Raw genomic sequence first — 26,607 nt, 5'->3', positions numbered from 1 at the left:
ATCGAGTGTTTGCCACCGAGCGCCGAGTTATTGAAGGCCAAGTTAACACAATGCTTCAAATGGAGTGATTGAGCTCCCTGGTCCTCCCCTGTTGTCCTAGTGCGGAAAAAAAGGTGGTTCTAATGGCTTCTCCGTTGACTACCGTCGCGTAAACAAAATCACGAGAATAGAAGTCTACTCTTTTCCGCGTATAGATTATGCATTGGACTGCTGAACTCTTTTCTTTGGTCGATTTACGATCCGCTTATTGGCAGGTGTCCAAGACTGCAGAAGATCGTCCTAAAACCACATTTGTCACCCCCTATGGCCTCTTTGAATTTACCGTCATGCCATTCTGTCTCTGTAATGATCCCGCTACATTCGAGCATATGAAGGATACAATTCTGCGTGGCCTGAAGTGGAAGACGTGCCTCTGTTAGCTTGACGACATCGTGGTGTTCTCACCAGACTTTGCGACCCACCTCTGTCGCCAGCAGCAGCAGCAGGTCTTCACATGTCTTGCGAACGCTGGTCGGCAGCTCAACTTGTAGGAGTGTGGTTTCGCTGCTCGTGAGCTGACCATTTTTGGCCACGTAGTGTCCAAGGAGGGTATACGTCCTGATCCCTCCAAACTTCGAGCTGTGGCTGCTTTTCCAAAACCTACTGCCATCAAGCAACTAAGGAGTTCTCTGGGCCTGTGCTCATATTTTCGACATTTTATACGGAACTTTGCTTCCATTGTCGCCCCGCCCCGCTGACTGAACTCCTGTTCAATAACTCAGATATTTCGCTGTGGTCACCAGAATACGACGACGCCTACAACACCTTACGCCGCCTCCTCATAGCCCCGCCCATCCTGCGCCATTTTGACCCTCAGGCGCCAAACGAAGTGCGCGCAGACGCCAGTGGTGTCGACCTCGGCGCTGTGTTGCTCAGCGCCCCTCTAGCTTCGGTGAAAACGTAGTCGCTTACGCCAGCCATACTCTCACGAAAGCCGAAGCGAACTACTCTGTAACGAAAAAGCAGTGCTTGGCCATTGTCCGGCAACTCACAAATTTCGGCTTTATTTTATGGCCGTTCTATTGATGTAGTCACGGACCATCATGCCCTGTGCATGCTTTCATCGCTCGAGCACCCATCCGGCCGCTTTTCATGTGGGCTCTTCGTCTGCAAGAATACGATATCCGTGTTATTTGCCTATCTCGTCGCAAACATAAAGACGCCGACGCTTTGTCTCGCTCGCCGCTTCCAGCCGACCGTGACAGCCTCTCCGTCTTAGACTCCGATGTGTCTTCAATCGACGTTAGTGACATACCTGCCGAACAACGGAAGAATCCATGGATCGCATCTCTTATTGACTACCATTCCAACCAATCAGCGATTACCTCTTCACGCGCCCTTCTCCATCAATCTTCCCACTGTGAGATTCGGGATAAACTCCTTTACCGGCGCAACTACAACTCAAATGGACAAAAATGGCTCCTCGCGATTTCGCGCCATTTATGGACTCAAATATGTACAGTTTTTCATGCCGATCCGCAGTGCCGCCACGCCGATGTTTTCAAGACGTACACTCGAATCCGTCTTCGCTACTATTGGCGTAGTATGTACAACTCGTTTCTCAGGTACGTTCGATCGTGCCCGACTTGCCAATGCCGCAAACCTGCCTCTCACCGTTCGGCTGGTCAGTTACAGCTTCTCACTTGCCCGCTTAGACCCTTCGGCCGCATTGGAATTGAACCTCTATGGCCGTCTTCCGTGCACACCTGATGGAAATCGCTGGGTCATTATCGCCGTCGACCACCTGAAGCGATATGCCGAAATCGCCGCGCTCTCAGCTGCAACAGCCCGAGTTGTGGCCGGTTTGGTAATGAAGAACTTCATAATTCGCCACGGTGCTCCTCGTGAACTGCTCAGCGACAGAGGCCGTGCTTTCTTATCTGACGTGGTTCAAGCCCTGCTCGCTCAGTGCAAAATCATTCGCCGGACTTGCACCGCCTATCTCCAGTAAACCAGTAATCTACATTGTTGAGCCGCTTACGTCATCTTCCGATTTGCTGCGCCGTGGCCGCGAAACTGTACATGTGCAGCGCCTTAAGCCGTTTTACGACCCTATTGTATCTTCGTCCCCTTAAGTCGCCAGGATGGCTCCTTTTTCTCTGGGGGGCATTGTGGAGAAGAAGATGAGCCCTTATTGCTAGACACTGTCGAAGAGGAAGCATTCTGTGAAATTTTGATCGCGCAGATCATGGTGCTGGTTTAATCATCGTGCGCTTCCTCGCCGACCTCGACGCCGTCCTCGACGTGAATATTAAACTTTCTCTTACATTTCATGCAACGCATGAGCGTGGCTCTCGCAGTTACCGAAGTGTGCCCAGTAGGTCGCAGCCGGGGTGCTTGCAGTATGTATGTATGTATGTATGTATGTATGTATGTATGTACGTATGTATGTATGTATGTATGTATGTATGTATGTATGTATGTATGTATGTATGTATGTATGTATGTATGTATGTATGTATGTATGTATGTATGTATGTATGTATGTATGTATGTATGTATGTATGTATGTATGTATGTATGTATGTATGTATGTATGTATGTATGTATGTATAACTTTATTAGGGAGCCGGCAAACGACGGGTTAAAACGTCCTGACGCTGGCCAAGTGTCTACCCGGGGTTAAGCCCTACTCTGCACTACCTCATTTGGCCCGTTTGTGGTGAGTTGTGAGGCTTGTGCTTTTCGAGCGCACCCCGGGCCTGCTGGACGGCCCATAGTTGAATGACCTTGTGTGTATTCTGCACAGCACTTTGAAGTTCCGGCGGGTATGTCCTGGATGCAGCTTCGGTCGGGAACCTGGCGCAGTCCAACATGATGTGCCATTGGTCCGCCGGACCCACTTGACATACACTACACATATCACTCGTGTAGATGTCTGGGTGGAGGACGTGTAGCACTGCTGGGACTAGGAGTGACCCGGTTTGCATTTGCCTTAGGCTGACTGCCTTAGTAAATGGCAGTCTTTAGTGGCCTGCTACTCCCCATGTCATTATAGTTTGTACAGGCAAACTATAATGACAATAGTTCCAAAACTCACCACTACGAGCACACTAATCGACCCGCTGTAACAAATCAATAATAAATCGTTAGATTCGTTTCAAGGATTGATGCATTGAGAAAATGCTCAAACGAATCCGGCAAATTTAACGCATATATCAGTGGCCTTTGCAACAATTTCACATAAACAGCAATGATGACGTTAGTCGCTGTGTCAAAACAAAATTAGCAGGTCGCTGTCGCACATAAAATGCATGAAGCCTTCCAAAAAACGTATATTCCCGTTTCTACTTGATATAGGACAGCTACTGAAGCTCGAGTGCTCCTGACGATCTCTGGCGAACAACGCTTGGTTTGAACAGTAAATTCTGCACCCACTTTGTCTACAATCCATTTAGGTATTTTTATTCGCCGAGATTGTTCTTGTTTACCTCGCTAATAGATAGATTAAAGTCCGTATGTTCATATTTGAGATTATTCTTATATTTTTATCGTATAAACGTAAGCCATTCGCGATGAAACAATTCTAAAAGTTATGTTTCAGCCTCTTTATGAGCATCATCTTAATGATATCATCTCAATGCTTTTCATTCCAGCTGGGATGCAAGCATTTTTGATACGATGCCAATTTACCGGTATGAAGACAAGTCGTTTTGTAAGTAATAAAAAATAAAAAAATGACCTTCCAAACCAAATTTGTCGCCTAAGCCACACCCTCTAAATATAATACCTCTTATGGCTCTCTCGCAGATGTACCCATGGGAATGTTTGCTTTGGAAGAACCATACATCGTCCCTTTTATGAATGAGACCATGTGAGTTGTGGCTGAATTCTAATAAGGAATGGATGGTGTTTGTTTTTTGCATTCATGACAAAGCCAAATTTCCTCATTATAAAATAATTGCCGATGCATCCAAAATCAGTTATAGAGGCTATAGTACCCAACAGACAGTGTTGTCTTTTTCCATTTATTTGTAAATTAATTTATTTCCACATAACATACATTTTATAAGCTCTGTGGAAAGGCTTGTGTAGATACGTGACGAGAAATCATGGCCATCTAGAAACGTTGGTCATTGGTAAACTAGCATAGAGAAATGGCGTTGAAGATGCGGAGCGAGGACAAAGTGGCAGCATGATAGACAGTTTACGTGACGAGAAATCATGGCCATCTAGAAACGTTGGTCATTGGTAAACTAGCATAGAGAAATGGCGTTGAAGATGCGGAGCGAGGACAAAGTGGCAGTATGATAGACAGTTTACGTGACGAGAAATCATGGCCATCTAGAAACGTTGGTCATTGGTAAACTAGCATAGAGAAATGGCGTTGAAGATGCGGAGCGAGGACAAAGTGGCAGTATGATAGACAGTTTACGTGACGAGAAATCATGGCCATCTAGAAACGTTGGTCATTGGTAAACTAGCATAGAGAAATGGCGTTGAAGATGCGGAGCGAGGACAAAGTGGCAGTATGATAGACAGTTTACGTGACGAGAAATCATGGCCATCTAGAAACGTTGGTCATTGGTAAACTAGCATAGAGAAATGGCGTTGAAGATGCGGAGCGAGGACAAAGTGGCAGTATGATAGACAGTTTACGTGACGAGAAATCATGGCCATCTAGAAACGTTGGTCATTGGTAAACTAGCATAGAGAAATGGCGTTGAAGATGCGGAGCGAGGACAAAGTGGCAGTATGATAGACAGTTTACGTGACGAGAAATCATGGCCATCTAGAAACGTTGGTCATTGGTAAACTAGCATAGAGAAATGGCGTTGAATATGTGGAGCGAGGACAAAGTGGCAGTATGATAGACAGTTTGGCTGCAACAAAAGGTGTCAAAACACACATAATGTGTAAAAAGGCAAGTAAAAAAGGCTTGTATTGTGTGTAAAGGTAAAAATAAATTATTTAGTAAGCAGCGAATAGCTCACGCAACTGAAAAATGTGCAGTTTATAAAAAAAAAAATTCTTTGCCATTTCAGAAAAACCCTTAGAATAATTAATCAGCCAACGTTGGTAATTGATGTGCATTAGTTGAATATGTGAGAAAATATAGGGTCGCGCTTCAAAGCTGAGTTTCGTTTAAAGGACCGAAAACTGCTCCTAAATACATGCCTCTGGATTATCTACCTTTCCTCTGAAATATTAAAAATCTATTTGATTACAATTACGAATGCAAAGTTCTGCGTAAGGTTTTTAAAGATGTCCGTATTGCTGAGTCGGATAAAGCTTCAACAGAATTTTCAGACATCATTTATGCAGTATGCAGTACGCAGGAAAAAGTATGTAATGACGCGTATAACGTAGACCGAAAAACGGCTTCCGGGAATAAGTAGTGCAGCCCATATATAATTACCACCTTAGAGAGGCCATTTTGATATTTATATATTTCTGTGAACGGCACTGCGCAATGAAATATACTTTAGGGCTTCTAAATTCACAAATAAGTCGTTTTGTTTGAATTGCTACCAAACTTCTTTTCCATAAGAAGTTTGGAATATACAGTGCTTGATACTGGTTTTGATACAACATTTCTAGCTTTGTTATTGCTTGAGTTTGAGGAGCTAAGGGATTCATCTAAAGTAATTTCTTTGAAATAAGTACTTTTCATTGCGGAATTTAAGAGTTAACTCCCTGCACTCCGTAAATTAACTTAAACGTATGTTCAGTCGAGGCATTGAAGCCAATTATCTTGAGGTTTATTACTGCTCCCATTGCATTCATTACGTACTGACCTCCTTCCATGTGATGACTTCAAACGCTGCTCTAGTGCACAATGCCATTCACATTGGGGCTCCAGATATGCGATAGCTCTGCCGCGGCTTCATCCAATAGCCACGCAGAGTGCTTGCCCTTTCTCTTTAACCTCTTTCAGGTTTATTTATGCCGCATTCATTGGTTGGAAGGTCCACTATGCCGTAGCCTCCCTTTTCGCTGAAATCGGTGAGTAAATGAAATCTTCTGAAATTGAAGGAGCTAAAAATATGCCTAAATTTGGAACAAAATGTTTTCTCTTTACATTGAAGCAAATTTTGGTTACGTCTTAGGACTCAAGCTCCAGGAAAGCATTCTGTGAGGTATAATCAGTTTTCCATTAGCGATGATACCACTGGAAGACGACAGGACTACTTGAGAGCATCTTATAGTCACTATGGAGTTCATCCCGAAGAGCCAATATCATTGCCCAAGGAAACCGGCGCATGGCCACCTCTGCGCTCGTCTCTATGCTGCTCCCACCCACTTCTTAGTTGGAGACGACGCAATTCCCAGGGTTGTGTAACGTATTTCAGCCGTCGTGTGGGATCACCCACTCGGCGGCAGCGGATTCAAAAAATCACAAACTGTGCTTAGGTCTCCTGAAGAGCGGCCATTGTGAAATTCACCTAAAGGGACATTTTAACTTACTGCATTGTCCTGTCATTCCTACTATCATCATCGTCGGCATCGTCATTATTATCATCATAATCAACCAAATTCACCATCAATAAAAACTGTCGGCGTCGTCGTAAATTATCATCATTATCAACCAAATGCACCATCATTAAAAACTACTGCAATCATTATCATTCTAACTGTAGGGTCATTATTGTTGCTAGTATTATCATTTCCATTAACTACATCGTAATTGTCATCACTTTTATTTTTCTCCCGCAAGACACGTACAAGGAGAATTACGATCAGTTCCTCATGAGCGCGGCGTGGAGTAGCAGGTTGCGCGCTGGGAGTCGGAGGAATAATGGTTCGATTCCCGGTGGAGACAGATTTTTGAAGTATCAGTTTGTGCGAACATGTGCTCGAGGAGAGAGTCGTCACCCCTGGCTAATTCGAATAGACTTGTCAGCGCCATCTCGTCTGTATTGGTGATGCCTGCCCCAATATGAATGCCGGGCAGACAGGTGTTCTCTTCGGCAACATTTTCGATTTCCTTGTGGATTGCCGAGTGCATATAGATTCGATCGCTCCCGCCGAAGACAGTCGCCTTTGAGACACCTTATGTGCGAACGTGTTTCCTTTTTCTCGTACCTGCTGCTCGGCCGTTTTTACGAGATGACCGATGAAACGTTCTTTTTAAGACGGCACTTCGCCTCTATTCTGAACCTGCTGATACTTTCCGCTAGGCCACGGCCCGCCAATCCAAGGTTACCCTTGTGTCTCGAGTGCCTCTTGCAACAGCTGCCAAATTTATTGAAAGCATTCATTCACCAAACGAAAAGAGCTCAAATCGCGAGGTTTGTTGGCAGTGAGCTATTTGCGATAAATGGTGGTTGTCGGGTAAGCACATCGTGGTTGAAGGGATGCGGCGAAGTCTGACCGGCATCTCAAGCTCAAAGTACACACTAGCGAGTAGGTGGGAGGCAATGCCACATGAGTAGGCACCCTGTGGGTGCAAGTCTGGCTCTGTGGAAGGCGTGCCGATATCTACTAGTCCTAGGTCACTGCTCGCGGGCGCAAGAATTTAGAGCGAAACGAAAAACCTGACACATCGTTGACGGAACAGTACTGCCACGCTTTGAGTACACGGGAGCGCGACACAAAACATTATTTCTTTCTTGGCCCCATCTTGCTTTAAGTGCAGCCTACACAGGACGCTATGTCGTTCGTCTCCATCCTGGAAGCTATGGGGCCTGAGCTTGGCTCAGCATGATAACGACTACGCCCTTCGCTTTCCTTGAAGTTATTTACAGAAAGCCGTCAGAACCAAATTGCATGGAAATCTCTATATTTAGAGGATGATATATCCACAGGTGCAGTTGGGTAGGTCGATGCTTTCGTGTTTCCAATGGTCTCTTCCGGTGTACTCCGAAGGGTAAATATTAGCATAGGATATGTTCACTCATGTTTGTGGTCGGATATGCTGAGCCTTGGGGATACGGGCGCGCAGGCCAAAATTGAAACCCCCTGGTCAGTGCAGTGGACAGGGTTGCGCTGGGCTAAAAGCTTTACTGCTTAGGTTGAGTTCTACTTAAGTTGAGGACAACTCAGAGGGCTATGGAACGAAAAATGGTAGGAATAACATTTAGAGATAGGAAGCGCGCAGAGTGGGGCAGAGAAATAACTCAAGTTACCAACATTCTAATGGAAATTAAGAAGAAATGGACATGGGCAGGACATGTAGTGCGAAGAGAGGATAACCGATGGTCGCTTAGGGTAACAAACTGGATTCCAAGGGAAGGAAAGCGTTGCAGGGGGCGGCAGAAAGTTAGGTGGGCGGATGAGATTAAGAAGTTCGCAGGGGTCAAGTGGATGCAGCTAGCACAGAACCGGGTTAAGTGAAGAAATATGGGAGAGGCCTTCGCCCTGCAGTGGGTATAGTCAGGCTGATGACGATGATGATGAAACTTTACTGCATCTGCACTTCTAAAAGTGCCATGTTGATGATGGTTCAGCAATATTTTTTTTTCATTCATTCTGACCTCGTAATCGTCCGCAGACAAATTTTCATGGCTGCAACTTAGTACAATTCTTCATTATAATCTTAAATTGTTAACTTTCAAATATATAACGTGCATGCATTATCTGTGAATACAGTGTAGTTTAGCAAACTAAACATCATGGACATACTGCCTTCTGGTATATCAGTTTTGTTCGATCGGAGAAGGCTCATTCTGCTTCATTTCGACAACTTAGCTCCATGTATTTAGTGGGAAGTATAGGATTTTAAGCAGAGCGAAACGTAGCCATATACTGTAGTTTATAGATGTATAGAAATGGTACGGGAACTACTGCGATTCTGGGGGAGTGATCTATTGACATGAAACCGGTGGTTAGGCAGTTCTGTGGCAATTAGCTCTATAAAAAGATGGAAATATACCTAATCCTGCACCCCTAAATCGCATTTGCAGCGCGGTCCGAGCGATCGACAACAAATAACGGAACCACCGAGCTGAGTGCCTCATACAAGCAATACCGTGACTGCGTAGTTCGTCAGTACGGGTCCAAGTTGGACAAGGTTCTCTCAATTCCGGTGAGTGGTCACGTGACCAGTCTGCCTTGTCCATCATTCAAGTAAGCTGAGAACAAACCTATAAACCTATAAAGTCACAGAGAGCACCTTGAAATAGGAAAACAATGTGCAGATATCAGAGGGGTGCGAGGTCAGAGCAGTCCTCTATCATCTTGTCTGTGCAGTTTCATTGCAGTGTTCTAAGCCTTTTCTTTTAAAGGCATTTCAACCCACACATGGCGGAGCTTTTCTTCAACTGAATATTATCGCCCACATTTTAGGCGTACTGCAGCTGCCCCGAAAACAAACGCCAGCGTGGCTTGATTCTTATTGAGGGCCATGCGATATGTTCTTTATATCCTATGTAGTGCTTTAGTTGAGGGTCTCAAGTTAACCCAGCACCAAACAGGTGTAATTCACACTGCGAGTGACTTTGAACAGAAACATGTTTTTGTTAAAAGGACGCCGCATTAATTAACAATGTTCTCATATGAACGTATTGTGATTTATAAAAGAAAAGCTTGGCTATGTTGACACTCAGGTGCTTCTTTCACTCGGTTTACAGTGCACCGCTTGCGAGAGCATTATTGATTTTTCCCGTTTAAACAGTAAAACCTCGTGGCCATTTCTGTCTAGGGAATCATATTGGACAAAAACTAATTAACAGCTGGTTTCGACGACATAATTTGACAGTTAAACGATTTCCGTCTATAGGTAACTGTCGGAAGCTGCTAAAGAGTGCTAAGCTAACAAGCCTCACTCATGAAGTGAATAGGGCGGTAGGCGACAGAAAATCACACTTTTGTGCAATATATTCAAACACCTTGTCCGCGCTAGAAAAAATAATTATACAGTAGCCCAAGGGTAAACTGTACTTAAAGTAGTTGGCACGATAAATGCTCGCAGTTTTCAGCAGCGCTCATATGCAGGAAAACAGGTACTAAAAACAATGCACTGGTCTGTGTGGTATTGTGAACCTTGGGTCAAATAAATGCAGTAGATGCGAAAAAAGAATTTATGACCCTGCCTTCTTTTTTTTTGGATCTAATATTCATTCCTTCAGCAGTCAAGCACATCTTCTGTTTTATTTGGTGTTTTTTTTCTCAAAACTTTGGACAATTGGGAACGCCGCCCTTTGAGCTCCTAGTGAGAATTGATCAGAACGTGATATATTTCTACGTCTTGTTTGGACACGAAAAAGTTAACTCCATGCTCTTTCTCATTCAGAGACAAAAAAAAGGAATATAAATGCGCATAAAACTTTATGCCATAGGCCGACAATGTCCGACTGCTTCTTCTTTCTGGTCGACTTTCATTTACTCAACGAAGCTGAGAGGACATCAAAGCGGTGCTTTTAAAATTACCATTTATTTAAAGTTGGGGATAAGAGTTGAATGCGAATAGGTACTAAAAGAATGCATTCTATATTTGGACTCTCGCCATCTATGGGATTTTTCCATGGCAATCATCTTTCTTACTCAGTGTTATAGGTATTCGATATATTCTGATTCAGACTTTTTTTTTTGCAAGATTTCATTTTTTTTTGTGGTTCTCTTCTCCAATAATATGAATGTCTACTTGTTTATCTCTAACAATCCATGATATAGAATGTCTTCGTAGCGGAAAGCTCACACCACTGCGCACATGCTTACCTCGAACGCTGGAGCTCGTTTCTGAGACTGACACCAGTGCCGTGAAACATTGACCGCTGGTGCCCATACCGCGCTCTCAGTGTGCTTGCAGTAGCTGACGATAGTCGGGGCGCAGTTTACCTTTCTTGTTTTTCTAGCCGGCTGTGTGTTTAGCTAAATCTTTTCACAACCCACAGAAAACCCTGTTTGGAAAATGCATTTTAGTGGGCTTAATAGAAATACTCCAGCGCTACGAACACAGCCCGGTTATGCCGCATCCTTCGACCACTTATCGAAAAGTTGTAAATGGCACAAGTCATAATATGACGTTTTATCCCAATTAAATGTGTTGATTGTGCCCCGCCCTATAGAAATAGAGATGTTCAGTCAAGCAAGGAACACTAGGCAAGCCAGCAACTTGGTTGAAATCCTGAATCGCACCCACGGGTTTTTATTGCTGAGGACACGCGCAGAAAATTTCATCGCCACGCAGGATGTATGCTCTCCCGAGCAACGTGTAGAAAGCCAGAGGCCCCTAATTAAAGTGCGCGAAAGCTCTGCTGCGCGTTGTCAGAGAAGAAAAATGAGCAAGAATGCTTAGTATGCTAGTCCAAAAGGTTTATTTGTTATTCCACCTTGGCAACAGCGAGAATTTGCGTTCGGCGTGATTTTATTTCTTTCAGTTTGGCATTTTTAACAACAATGTCGAAAGGTACGAGATCAACCGCGCATGGCGTCGGCTTGTTGAGGCAAGAAAACGGCAATTGTATTGCTTGGCGTGCTTCATACCATAGCCACAAAAGAAATTCCTCTGAAATAGAATCAACGCGAGCGCACATTGTCCTCATCAGTAAAAATCGAGGGAAAGACAACTAAAAACGAGCTGCGTTCCACCTATAATAAGCCTTCGCAAGCATATTGAGTGCACGGTAGCATTCTCTCTGCTCTAACCATGAATGCTTCGGGGCACCAGCGTCAACGTACAGCCTAATCCACACGTTGTTTTGAAAGCAGCGACCATGTTATAGCTAGAAGTGGAGGACCCTGTACAGTACATTGTCGGCTGTTCCTGTTAAGCATGTAGCTGGCGGTACATCTGATGGTTACTATTGAGATGTCGGATGTCTGGACAGCTCTAAAAATTAGAGTCAACTGCTCATGTAAGAGAGTGAAAATGGCAGAAACACTCTGGAACACAATAATGTATGTTTTCTTATTGTGAACTGACTGCGCCAAAGGCGGCGAAATATGACAGGATGTTGCTCCAGAATCTGTAAAACAGACAGGAACATATCTAGGTGCAAAGGAGGGGTGGTTTGCAGCATGCATTGCCAATACATGCGGCACTTCACCACTTTCTTAAACTATCTACTCTGTGCCGAAGATGTTAGCGTTCTTCACATTGCCATCTCATGCGCTGCATTCAGACAGCTGGAAGGAAACTGTGATAGTCTCATGGGGAAGGCGTGTTTTGAAGAATCACACTGTTTCGGTCTGTGACACCCGATTGTTTATTCATTGTGCTATAACATTTCACCGCCTGCAATTTTCATTTTTCGGACTTGGAAGAGCAATACAAATTGCAGATGAAATTATTTCGAAATGTTCGCCGTCAGGGTGCAAATAACATTGCACACAGACAAGTGCAGATGGCTAAACCAGTGTTTAATAAATTGTAAATGCGGATATGCCACGGAAGTTAGGAAAGAAACAAACACTGTTTTAAAACCGCTTAGACCATCGCAACAAAACATTGTAACTGATATGTTATTGTAGGAAGGAAACGTTTTCAATTGCTCGACCATTGCAATTTCACTCGTCCTCTGCTATTGGTGTATACCAATGTAACGTCGGCACCAGATCGAAAGCCATTACATTCGACCTAATCAAACTACCACTAGGAATGTTCTCAGCCATGGTGCGCCTAATGTACGCTCAAACATTATTCCCTCCTTTATCAGCCCGCGCATTAAACGTTTTGTGGGCGATTTGTCGCGGGCCAAATCTCGAAAACCTTGACATGTTGCTCACTCATGTCTTACGTTGCGGCGTACAAGCCGGCGACTCCATAGCAGAGTTGCCATCCATTGCGGTGCCCCCATTCTGTTAGCTGCTTCCCGCGCATGCATGTGCCAACAAGGGCGCTGTGCTCCTAAGAGGTCATGTATGGGCAGCTATGCTTCGGTTCGCGCAGTCCTTTTGGCGGGTGTGGCCGGTTGGCGGCCTCTTCGTTGTGCTAGTTTTTAAAAGCCCCACGCCACAATTTGTAACAAGAGTGGAAAATAGCCCTTTTTGGGCGCCATTTACCACTTCACTAGAACGTATGTCATTTGTGGTTTGAATTACACGAGTAGCTTCCAGCAATGTTAAATGGGTGGTTTTCAAATGGAAACACCAATGAATAATACTCACAGTCATGCACAAAAATATTTATGTTTTACAAGCTCTCAAATTGTTGTTAAGTGTCATAAAGAGAATAAGCTTCTATGTAAAAACGCGCCAGTGAATGCGTAATTATCTTAGGTTGCCAAAATGTACATGTTACTCAACAATTGTTTAAAGTGGTTAAGGTGAATAAATCAGTCAGCAACATGACGGCGGAAGTGCGCTATTCAGCCAAAAAAAAAAAGTTTTGTGGAATAGCTCACTCAATGGCTGATATGAAAACGTGCACGAATAGAAAGACGGAGCTAGGGCCTTTTCTGTGCTTTAAGCCTTCTTGAAAACGTAAAGAATTACTGGGCTGGTAAAGCGGTCTATTTAGCAATATAATAAAGTTTTAAAACCTTTTTTTCTCCTGTTTCTTGTTGTGCAGCTCAATGCGGAGGACAGCTTTCCAAATGATAGTAAAGACATGTTTGCCGCCGTCACTACGGTGCCTCCGGTAAGTGTTGCTCGGAGATTTTAGTTCACCTTGTTCACTGTTTGATAATTATGAACCGTTGTTAACGCGGGAAATCTCTGCTTGCAGCGGACAAAGTACCAGCAATGTTGCCACTTTTATTCCGCAGCCTTTTACTACCGGTGCCACTCGCAGCTTACGAATTCAGCCACGCGAAACCTATAAGCACGAATATTTAAACTGAAGAAGATGAGAGTGCACTTACATGAACAGTAAAAATAAAAAAAGTTTCCCGTCATCATCATTATTAGTAGCAGCTGCGGGGCGAAGGTCTCTTCTATATTTCTCCAATTATCCTGGCCCTGTGCTAACTGCATCCACCTCAGCCCTGTGAACTTACTGAACTCATCTGCTCACGTAACGTTTTGCCGCCCACTGTAACGTTTTCATTCACTTTAAATCCAATTTGTAACCTTAGGCGACCATCGGCTGTCCTCTCATTGGACTACATGCCCTGCCCATTTCCATTTCTTCTTGATTTCCGCTTGTATGTACAACAAATTACTCCACATGTATCAATGTTTTCCTTTGTTTGAAATATTCAGCATAAAAGATGCCGTGAAGAAATCAATAACTCAAAAGAACCTAATGAGGTTTTCTTGTACACAATTTGACTATACCTTTTTCAAATTTGTACCTGCTTATCGCCGTGAAGGTGTTGATTGGGGCAGAGAAGTTTCTTGACATGAAAACAAAATGACACTTTTAAATAGACGCCATCTTAAGGAAGTAGTTTTTCGTTAAAGTATGACTGGTAATGGATGTAATCTCTTTTGACGTTCATCCTCTCTACCCACGTGCATCGTATGCGCTGCTTTGCTAACTCGTCCCGCGGCGCAGGTCTTTTTGGAGACAATTTTCTCTGCGACCAGCAGTTAGCCTTCCGCCGATGGCAACTACACAACCAATTCTTACCCCTGATAGCGTGCATAATGCCATAAAACTTTCGAGACTTTTCTTTAAATCAATGTTAAAGCATATATAGGGCGATAAGAGCTGAAAAAAAAAGCATAAATGTTTCTGATGTGATTACTTCCTATTTATAGCGGCCATAAATCTTTTGTAGATTAGTATGATTTTTTGCCATGGGTGCACGCAGTTTATGTAACAACGAAACAATTAACGGAATTTACGCAATTGCACATGAGTTTAGAATGAAGCCGAAAATAAAATTGAGCAGGAGCTGTAAACTCATGTGTCGGAATACAGTTATAGTGCTAACGTAACTTAAGACAGAGTGTCCTTTCTCGAAAAACTGGTGTTTGAAGTCAACGCGACAGTTTCTAACACACGTTGTTTAATCGTATTAACCTAAAATACCTTGTTTCGAGAGCACTGCTCGGTCCCGTCTTTTCAAACATTTCCAAGGCCACACTTGTATAGCAGCATATTTTTGGAATATGAGCAACTCTTTCCAGGATTGTAGAATTTTTTAGGAAACGCTGTTCAACTTTTTCGCTCACTGCATTTAACGCGTCCACATCTACCTTTTTCTTGGAAGATGAGCAGGACACGCATTTACTCGCGTATCTTCCTACCTCGTAGCCACGTTGAGGCTCGTTGTCACAGTGCATCTAGTAGGGGGCCACAAGGTATAAATCTCCCAAAATGATCCCCAACCTAATACGAAATAAAAAGTTGTGTCATTGTGCGTGACACCCATCTTTTTGGGCAGCATATGATTTTAACCATTCAGCTACCAGAGCGCCTTTTTTTCAAAGGCATTGTTACTTCCAAGCTTTTTTCTTGGCAATAAAATGATGGCAAAGTAAACTTTCCGATCAAATATTTATGCACTAGCTCGAACTGCCTTGAAAGATATGCTTTGGAGCCGAGCTGCCTAATATTCGCTAGTGCTGCCGAAAGTTTTATGCATTTCTCATAGCCCATTTTCAGTAACATATTAGCAAAGCAGTTCCGCTTCATGCTTTTGTGTAGTTTTATTTTATTTTCCAAAGAACCAAGAAAAAAAGAGCTTTTTCTGCGCTTCTAGAAGAATGGCTGAGGCGGTAGAGAGCCTAATTCTTCAAACGTGCGAAAGGCACGCGTGGTATGTAATGGATACCGTAGAGCATAAATCCAGATTAACATCACCATCGTGAAGTGCCTTAAGAGAAGCTGGTATCGTACAGTGCGAACATCTTTCTGAAATTTTTCCGCTATCCATATGAGGCCAGCACTGGCAGCTTTCAGACGCCGGAGCAACTGCACCAATATGTGACATTCACAAGTCTTGTGCAAGAATGTCACATTGACTGTTAACGGCATTTCCTCGTTTCAACTTGTGCTTGGATTGTAATAACAAAGCTTTTCAAGAAACGCCACTCAGAATTAGAAATATGCTATTCTTTTGTGTGGTATGGCATTTACGTCGCGTTAAGCATTCACCATATTCGGACTCGGTCGACGTATTTAAGGTTTTTCTCTCCCACAGTTAAAATTAGAAAGCTTAACGGCGCGTGTGCTCTTCCCTTGTCTCGCTATATTTTAATGGGGGCAGGGGGGGGGGGAGGGGGAGGGGGGATTCAGCACTGAGTTTACCAGCCTAAGATGCACTGTCTTTGTGAACTCGCAGCAAATACCATCCGATGAAATGCCTCTGTCTGCAATGATGACGGACCAGCAGCTGTACTACATATATTACGGTTTAGTAAGTGACTTCTTCCTTTCCACTCTCTCTGCTTTTAATTTAAAGCGCAGAATGGTGTTGTAATCGTGATATTAAGAAAAGAAAAATTGTCGTTTGATCTTCATTGTTCTTTAAATATCGACTAAGGAAAGCAACTTTAAGCCTCCAGCGTTACGTTCAGACTCACTCCCAGATGCTGCATCTGCACCCTCCGACACCTCAGAAGAGATGACATTTATATTTCAGTTGCTTAAGGATGTTCACACTCGTTCCCTGCGAAGTTCTGAAGCACGGACGGAATTAGCAGCTGATGGTAAACCTATCAAGACCGGCAGGAAACCACTGAAACAAAGCTCACTTTTATTCAGATCCGCTTAGAAGAAAACTGTAAAAGCTAGATGAACTGAGCGTAGAACTTTCCAGCGTACATACTCAAACAGATGAACTTTCAAGACTAGTCAGCTCAATAAATCCATGACCGGATGACCTTGACAACAGATCACGACGTAGCAATCTAATTTTATGGCTCTCCAGATTCTGACGATGCCTGGCAGGAAGCCGACGAAATAATACTTACTATTATTACTAAGTGTCTTCATGACAACCTCTGCCCAACAAAAAAGAACGGGCGAACCGATTGGGAACCTTCGAAAGTAAAAAAATGTCCTGGCAAATCGAAATTCTTGAGCTCTAAAACAAATAATTTGATATTCTTTACGAGCGAAAGCCCGAAGGATAGCAGGGTCGCACTGTATGTTATTCGGTCGCAACGCGTAGAAGCGTCAAATGAAAGGCGCCGCACGGACACATGGATTGAACACCCGGCGGGCTCAGCTTCGTATATGACTCAATCTCTTGATGACGCCATCACCAACCATGACACCAAGACCGCATGTGACGTAGTTATCACTTCAGGTCATTAGGCATGACCAAATGCGACATCATGATGACGTCACATCCGGTCCCGCTGTCACCATATGATGGCTTCATCGTCAGACTGTCATTACTCATGACTAGTCATGACTACTGACTAAATAAAAGTAGCTAAAAGTAATTAAAAGTAAAAGTAGGGAAAGAGAGCAATGGTTAGCCTTGACCGCCTAGTAAAAAGCAGAGACATTAGTCTGCCAACCAAGATCCGTATAACTCGTGCTATGGTCTTTCCAGTTGTGATGTATGGATGCGAGAGTTGGACTGTGAAAAAGGCTGACCGCCGAAGAATTGACGCGTTTGAATTGTGGTGCTGGCGAAGACTCTTGAGAGTTCCTTGGACTGCCAGAAGATCAAATCAGTCGATATTGTCGACCATAAACCCTGACTGCTCATTGGAGGGCCAAATTTTAAAGTTAAAGCTCAGCTACTTTGGTCATCTGATGAGAAGAGAGGAGTCGCTGGAGAAAGATTTGATGTTGGGAAAGGTTGAGGGTCGCCAGAGAAGGGGTAGGCAGCGAACGTGATGGTTAGATGGCATCCTCGAGGCACTGCAGATGAAGTTATGTGATGTTAGGAAGATAGTGAGAGACCGGAAAGCGTGGCGTGACATGGTCCATAGGGTCACGAAGAGTAGGACACGACTGAACGACTAAACTTAACTGAACTGAATGATTAGTTATTTATTAGTTAGTAACTAGTTAGCTATTAGTATTGGTTATGTCTACGGAGGAAGAAGGGGCCGAGCTGGGGGGATGAAAGAGGGGCGGAGCTGGTTACGAGGCCGATGGCGACGACAACGCGAAACGCAGGAACAGGGCCAAACGAGCACGAATTTTGAGGTGAGGCCTGTGCCCCGCCGGGGTGGCGCAGTGGTAAGACGCCCGACTACTGTGCCGGAGTTCCCGGGTTCGAACCCGACCTCGGCGGCTGCGTTTCGATGGAGGCGAAACGAAGTGGCGTCCGTGTGCTGTGCGATGTCAGCGCACGTTAAAGATCCCCAGGTGGTCGAAATTACTCCGTAGCCCTCCACTACGGCTCCCCTTTCTCTCTTTCCACTTTCACTCTCACCTTCCTCCCTACCTTTACGGCGCGGTTCAGGTGTCCACAGAGCAAGTGTGACAGTTACTGCGCCTTTCCCTTCCTGTGAACCAACCAACCAACCAACCAAAACGAGCTGCGCTCTAAATTAATTAAATTAAATTGGTTCACAGGAAGGGAAAGGCGCAGTAACTGTCACACTTGCTCTGTGGACACCCGAACCGCGCCGAAGGGAAGGGAGGAAGGTGGGAATGAAAGTGGAAAGAGAGAAAGAGGAGCCGTAGTGGAGGGCTACGGAGTAATTTCGACCACCTGGGGATCTTTAACGTGCGCTGACATCGCACAGCACACGGACGCCACTTCGTTTCGCCTCCATCGAAACGCAGCCGCCGAGGCCGGGATTCGATCCCGGGAACTCCGGCACAGTAGTCGGGCGTCTTACCACTGCACCACCCCGGCGGGGCACGCTCTAAATGCCAGCAACGTTTTCTCCTTCAAACTATTATTTCCGTAGCTCATATTATTGGCCTTTGGAGAAAGCTTTCAAAATACAAAGCAACCAACTGGTAGGGCAGCAATTTCAGAGCCCTGGACGGCCTCTTCAAGTAACGATGTCCTCTTTCTCTGTAGCGCTGACCTGAACTAGGTGTGACGTTCTACATTTACTCAAGGATAAATATCGTTATCGCCGAGCGTTCGAGCTTCGTTTGGTGACTAGAGCACGTATACCTGCAATGATACGCTTGGTCCACGTCACTCCATAACGCGAAGCGTCATCACTGCCGCCATTTGCAATGTGAACTGATAGTCGTATTTTACCAGAGTTACCTTCCGTGAAAAGAAGCGCCGCTGCTTTTCTATGGCGCGTAAGCATTACCAGGTGCACTTACCGAAAAAAAAAAAAACCACCACAAACGCCAAATCCTGTTCGCGACAGTGAAGATAAATAATGATAATGATAATTGGTTCACAGGAAGGGAAAGGCGCAGTATCTGTCACACTTGCTATGTGGACACCTGAACCGCGCCGTAAGGGAAATGTTGAAGGTGGGAGTGAAAGTGGAAAGAGAGAAAGAGGAGCCGTAGTGGAGGGCTACGGAGTAATTTCGACCACCTGGGGATCTTTAACGTGCGCTGACATCGCACAGCACACGGACGCCACTTCGTTTCGCCTCCATCGAAACGCAGCCGCCGTGGTCGGGTTCGAACCCGGGAACTCCGGACAGTGAAGAACAGATAAGCGTTTTTTGTTACTTGGTCGGTGGTATGAGAACGCTGAAATTTCTGCCCTATCACGCGTTTTTTTTTTTTCGTATCTTGCGGGTTTTTTTTCGAAGGTAAATTAAAAAGCCACGCCAATCGTAGCTTGACAGAAACATCGTAGCTAGCCTTAAGTGGACCCGATCTGCAATTTTTGCTTTGACACTTTCTTACTGAAATCAATAGATGAAACGTTTGAAACTTTTTCTTTAACGTTCAGTAACGTAGGCGAAAAAAGAATATTGCACACTGGCAAAACCGACATTCGGCAACTCTCAATATATTTCATGGAGTATATGTGTGTATATATATTTAGACCGTTTTTGCGGCGATGAGGAAAATAGCCTCGAACCGGAACGCGCTGTGCGGCTCCTCCTGTCTAGTATGTGGGGACGCGGGGATAGCAGCGGGGCCGGCAGGGCATTCTACGGAGAAAGGGCACACGTTGCAGTCTTTTGTGCACAGAGTGTCTTGAATAGCCGCAAAGTATCTAAGCCGATTAGCTAACGTGAGCGATGTGCTTTCTTTCCCTGTTCTTTCTTCTTTCGCCCCTTTCTTTCCTTCATTTCCCTGATCGTTTCATTTCAACCGGCCGCAGTTTAGCTGCTCAGAGCTGCTGCCGCGGTTAACGCAATCATTTTTGTTTTACTCAGTTGTTTGCATTAACAAAAAATAACAACCAAAAGGAGATGAATAACAGAAGATAAAAGATCAACAGCGGTGGTATGCGCGTGTGTTGGTCTACACTGTTCCACTTGCAACTCACTCAATTGGGCGAAGACGAGCAGCTTCTGAATTTCAAGCCCCAACCGAAAATGTTTCGCTTTGGCAGCCTTTTGTGCGAGTTCCGAACACTGTGTTTGTAGAGTAGGGACCGGAAAAACTGAATATCCGTGCAACAACGGCAGACTTTGGGCAACAAGCGGATGATATTCCTTGCGGCAAATATTTACGAGATACCGCCAGGTAAAGAACTATTTCGATTCAGTCACCTGAGATTAATGCATTTATGAAAGAACCGTTCCCACTTGGACAACGATATACTAATAAATTGGTTGTCAATTATTTAGTGAAACAGCGCTAAAATATATATATATTCTTTTTAAACACGCATCTCGTAAGATTTTGCTGCCGATAATAAATGGGAATATGAACATGGGAATAGCAGCGATTGCTTGCAGTAAGCGAACCTTGCGAAGAAAAATGGACTATATAATTGTTGAGAAAAGCAACTTTCGATGAGGTTATTATGAGACATAATTTAAGGTCCCTATTCCACGGGTATCATTTGTCCATTTTATCTTGTATTTTAATGTCAGAATGACGGCAGCGTCAGACAAATGCAACTAACTGCCTAGTCAGAAAAATTGCAGGTTAGCAGCTTCCGCTGTTGACAAGTCATTGCCACTTCCCGCACATACCGGCAAACAGGTGGTTGAGTCATGTAGGCAATGCTGAAATCCGATTGCCTGGTAGTGGACGCTTGAACACTGTCTGATTGTCACCCAACAAAAGTAGCCAGGGTAGAGGAAATGGATCCGAAATGGTTAATGAATACTTAAGGATAGAACCCCAGTGGAGGTGTGGGAACTTCCGCAGTAGCCGTTCAAGCAGTAAAGAGTATATGACTGATCGGTTAACCCAACAAATCTAGCGCAATTAGCATTGCTCCTAAACTTGACATGAAACGGCTACATTCGCTTTCTTTCTTTCCTCAAATTGTTACGGTAAGTTGTCTCTAGAAATCATTTAAGAATAAAAAGTAGGTCGAAAGCTGCCATCACTGCCAGTGGTGAGCCGCCGCCTCTCTGTGCCACATAAAAGTTACACACTAATTGTAATCAGGCGTGAAGCCTTCAGCGACCTGATCAGGAGCATAATTTTTTGTCATTTCTGACCGAATGGCTTCGCTGCTACTGAAAACTTTTTTCTCTTTCAGCTAGGTACTTTCAGAAAGCAAAAATTTGCACGCGAAAGCTTCAAAATGCCGATTTCCGCTACTTGTCGCCTGTTCCGCGGATGGGACCCCACATACCAGCATAGCGGTTGTTCACAACTCGGCAGCTAGATGGCGCCACATACACAAAATGGCAGCGCCCATGATAACACGGCCTATATATATATATATATATATATATATATATATATATATATATATATATATATATATATATATATATATATATATATACGCCATGAAATATACTGACAGTTGTTGAATGTCGGTTGTAGCAGTGTGCAATATTTTTTTTTTCGCCCACGTTACTGAACGTTAAAGAAATATTTTCAAACATTTCATCTATTGATTTCAGTAAGAAAGCGGCAATGTAGCTATATATATATATATATATATAATATATATATATATATATATATATATATATATATAATATATATATATATATATATATATATATATATATATATATATATATATATATATATATATATATATATATATATATATATATATATATATATATATATATATATAGGCAACGGAAACCAGTTGCAATCAGTTGCGAACCATCTTCCGCACAAGGCATTTTTCTTTGGAAAATAGTTTTGATAACTTGGTTGTATATTTATAACTTACTATTGGCGTTAGACAATTCACGTGATTTACAAACTTGCAGCGCACATTCAGAAGCCCACGTTCCATTTATTTTCGATAATGTCGCATTTGTATCTTTTTTCCGAACTTGTTGTGCGGCTCTCAATCCGTTGATTGTGCGAAACGAAATCACCCGCGGCCGTGATACGACGGCCCGGTTCCAGGGTTAGGCTGATAAGTTAACGATTTGGCAGCAGCACGGTCCTCCAGCGCGCCGCGTTTTTGCGTAACTTCCACCATCACATGCGGCGACTGGCTCACGCAGGCAAAGTAACCACCGCATACATATCGGCCTGCTGCTACAAGCGGGGCCGTGAAGCAATGGCCGCAGACGCACAACCAATTTCGTACACTGCAACCACGGTTGAGAGAAGCACAATTGTGGCGCGCGAATGCTTTATTGACGTGATCGTTTTGCAATTGCTGGGATTTTTTGGAAGCTCGGAAAAAAGATACACGCGCAACTTTCTTTATCGCAAATAAACGGAATGCGCTTTACTGAAGGACTAAAGGTGCTTTCCAACTTTGCATATCGCGTTTGTTGTCTAAAGTGCACTTGCAGTAAATTACAAAATTGTGAAGTAATGATTGAATTATTTTGCTGAACTAATAATCGCATGTGATGCACAAGACGGCCGGCAGCTGTATGCAACTGTCCTTTCTTGAATATCAGTATTTTAACCCCTGGCGCCGGTTATCGGTGACACCTGGTACACTATATATATATATATATATATATATATATATATATATATATATATATATATATATATATATATATATATATATATATATATATTTATATATAGCTCTTGCGTTCGCATGACCAAGAAAGTGCGACTTTCAGCTTTTGTTTTTGTTGTGGCTGTAGGAAGAGGGAAAAGAAAATGCAAGGCACGGTAGCTTTCTAGGTGAGCCACCTCCGCTGCCTCGTGCGGACAGAAGAGGGACAGTAAAGAAGAAAGAAAAAGAGGAAGAAAAGGACGCGCGCCGCAACAGCCGTCGTCCACCACCTAAGCGGTGGCGGGTGCAATGTCGACCTACAACAGATAAAAATTCGATGGCAGGCTAGCCCCCACCGCAAGCGGCGTTGACCAACCAGTCCTAGCCCGAACAGCCACCATTCCACATTTTCAACTGTCTCCACTTTGGACATGTGTTACGTTGAAACACGTAAATCCGCACAGGGGCATACGAAAGTAAAATCCTATTCATAGTGTTTCCGTTTTGGATGATATTTGCGTTTTTTGCTTTTCATGGTTTGACCTATGTTACAGCCGCTTTATCCTATGTTTATATTACGCTTACCATAAATATTTTTATTATAGCGGGCTCTTGGCCCTGCCCTATATTCGCTGTGAGCGCCGTTTTTTGAAGATATAAAGTGCCCACCAAGTTCTCTAGCTTTCCACTACTGTACACATGTAGAGTCGTAACGCATTTTTGACGCGTCTGGTTCTTGTCCCTTCGATACCTTAGAATGAAAACACGATGTTGGTCGACGTAAAATACCGTTTATATCCTCATTGATCATACGGCGTTACTGAAGCACTTTATTTATGCAATAGGTTTTTTCTTAACTGTCTCTTTGCCCTTTCATAGGGACGATGCTCCTGGATGCGTAGCGACCACATGCGTCGCATCATCGAGAGCAGGTCCTATAGCACTCCAAGGTATAGGTGAGTGAAACAAGGTGATGAAATTTCAGTACTTTACAGATATGGGTAATGCAAGGCCCGAAATTACCTGCGCTTTTAACGATATGAGTCAAGGACGTTAATGACTCACGTTTACGGCTCCAGTGCAGATCTTCTTTCGCGTACATGCAGTTGGCGATTCTACTGAGGTATAATTTCTAATTTTTGGCCTCTAATATGTCTCACATACCCATTGGCCTACTGTCGTAGGCCAGCTGGTTATATAAAATACCGCCCGGCATATCCAGTGTGTCCTAGGTAAATGTAACCAAGGCTTTACAAAATTCGGCGTGCCCTATAGCCACAAAGAAGCCTATCAAAAACTTGATAGTCACCTATTCTAGCCCGCACTATTTTTTGCAGCGAGAGCTACGCTACGCTAGTCAGCAGCGCATTTCGCCGTGTGTAAGACAGGTCACTAGTTCGCATGCGCGAAAACCGCCGAGGAGTAACAGCTGCGCTGCGTGTCACATCAAAGCTCGCGGCTAGAGATGGGCAAGACAGCTCCGCTGACTAAAGTGAGCCGGCTCATTTAACGGCTCCCTTGCATCTGTAGAGCTGAGTGGGTCGCTCAGGATTGTCCGGATCTTTTATATATATATATATATATAGTATTATTATTCATCATCGTCCTCAGCCTGACTATACCTACTGCAGAGCGAAGGCCTCTCCCATATTTCTTCAATTAACACGGTTCTGCGCTCGCTGCATCCACTTGATCCCTGCGAACTTCTGAACCTCACCCACCCACCTAACTTTCTGCCGCCTCCTGCTACGCTTTCCTTCCCTCAGAATCCACTTTGGTACCCCAAGCGACCATCGGTTATCCTCTCTTCGAACTACATGTCCTGCTCATGCCCATTTCTTCTTCTTGATTTCCACTAGAATGTCAGTAACTTAGTTATTTCTCTCACCTACTCTGCCCGTTTCCTATCTATTAATGTAACCATAGCCCTCTACGTTCTCCTCAATTTAAGTAGAACCCTCTTTGTTCGCCTCCACCTTTCAGCCTCATAGGTGAGTATAGGTAAGATGCAACTGTTGTATACTTTCTTCTTGAGAAATACCGGTAAGGTTGCCGGGAGTTTACCGGGAGTGCTTGCCAAATGCGCTCCATTCCAATCTTATTCTTCTTGTTATTTCTTTTTTATGGTCCCAATCTGCGGTTACTACCTGTCCTAAGTAGACATATTCGCCTACTACTTCCAGTGTGCTTCGCTACCTAACGTAAACTGCTGTTCTTTCCCGAGGCTGTTGAACATTACCTTAGCCTTCTGCATATTGCTTTTCAACCTTACATTTCTACTTGTCATGTCTAGGTGATAAATTATTATTTGCAATTCATCCCCTGAGCTACTTAGCAAGGCAATGCCATCAGCAAATCGCAGATAACTCAGGTATTCTCCATCTACCCTTATCCATAACGGCTCCCAATCCAAGTCTCTGAATACTTCCTCTAAGCAAGCTGTGAATAGTACTGGGGTGATCGTGTCTTTCTTGCCTAACACTTTTCTTTATGGGGATTTTGTTAGTTTCTTTATGCAGAACTATGGTTGCTGTGCAGCTACTATATATATCTTCTAGCACTTTCACGTACGGGTCGTCTACCCCCTGATTTCGCAATTATTACATCACCACCGAAGGTTCAACTGAGTTAAATGCTTTTTCGTAATGAATGAATGTTATGTATAAGGGCTGGTTATTTTCCGAGTATTTTTCTAACACCTGGTTGATGGTGCAAATATGATCGATAGTACAGTACCGTTACCAGAAACCGGTTTTATCCTTTGCTTGATTGCAGTCTAAGGTTGGCCTGATTCTATTAGCGATTACCTTAGTAAACATCTTATACGTAACAGACAGTAATCAGATTGGTCTGATTTTTAAGTTCCTTAGTGTCCCCTTTCTTATGAATGAGGATAATGTTTGCATTCTTCCATGGTTCCGGTACCGTTGATGACAGCAGGCACTGCGCATACAGGATGGCCAGTCTTTCTATCACAATATCCCCCCGTCCTTTAACAAATCTGTAGTTATCTGATCCTCTCAAGCTGATTTCCCCCTTTTCATAGTTTCTAATGCTTTCTCGACCTCGTCCTTCGTGACTGGTGGAACGTCTGACTGTTTTTCCCTACCGCCAATCTTATCACGATCCTGACTACTTTGGCCCTGTATGGATCAGTATAGAACTCCTCGGCAACTTTGACTGTCTTGTCCATATTCATGACGACGTTGCCCGCCTTGTCCCTTAGCGCATACATCTGGTTTTTGCCTACGCCCAATTTCTTCTTCACCGTTTTAAAGCTTCCCTCGTTCTTTAAAGCATGCTTAATTTTCTCCATGTTATACTTCCTTATATCGGCCACTTTGCGTTTATTGATTAACTTTGATATATCGGCCAATTCTATCTGGTCTGTTGGATTGGAAGCTTTCATACTCTGGCGTTTCTTAATCAAATCTTTCGTCTCCTTAAACAGCTTACCGGTATCCTCTCTAACTATCCTACCGCCTACTTCTACAGCTTTCTCAGTAATGATATCTCTAAAATTATAGTGCATTGCTTCCAGGGTAATATCGCCAGCCTCGGTTAGAGCTGAATATCTGTTCTGTAGCGAGATCGTGAACTCTTCTGCCCTCCTCCTCACTTTTAATTCTCTGATGGATTTCTTTCTTACTAATCTGTTGCGTTCCTTCTTCAGATTTAGGATAATTCGGGACCTCTCCATCCTGCGGTCTTTGCATCGCACTTTCCCGACTACCTCTACATCTTGCACAATGGCGGGGGTTGGACAGAGATGAAATCCGTTTCATTTTTAGTCTCGCCGTTAGGACTTTTCCCTGTTCATTTCCGGTTCTTCCGTATGCTGAAGAAGGTATTCATGATTCTTAAGTTATTACGCTCTGCAAACTGAACTAGT

The 26,607-nt window shown here is 43.8% G+C and overlaps 1 protein-coding gene across 1 annotated transcript in view; it reads left to right on the top strand.

Annotated features, from left to right (window-relative positions):
- The window catches only part of LOC146195984 (uncharacterized), a 50,184-nt gene that overhangs the window by 20,607 nt on the left and 2,970 nt on the right, over nt 1–26,607 (top strand). The window contains exons 6-8 of the mRNA XM_084596893.1: nt 13,433–13,501; nt 16,095–16,169; nt 23,595–23,671. Coding sequence (XP_084453019.1) covers nt 13,433–13,501; nt 16,095–16,169; nt 23,595–23,671 — 221 coding nt within the window. The remainder of the gene's footprint in view (nt 1–13,432; nt 13,502–16,094; nt 16,170–23,594; nt 23,672–26,607) is intronic.

This window comes from Amblyomma maculatum, chromosome 3 (assembly GCF_055883805.1).
Source record: "Amblyomma maculatum isolate TAMU_Amacu chromosome 3, ASM5588380v1, whole genome shotgun sequence".
NCBI lineage: Eukaryota > Metazoa > Arthropoda > Arachnida > Ixodida > Ixodidae > Amblyomma > Amblyomma maculatum.
Note: the sequence above shows the minus strand (reverse complement) of the source record. Positions and strands in the feature narration are given on the sequence as shown.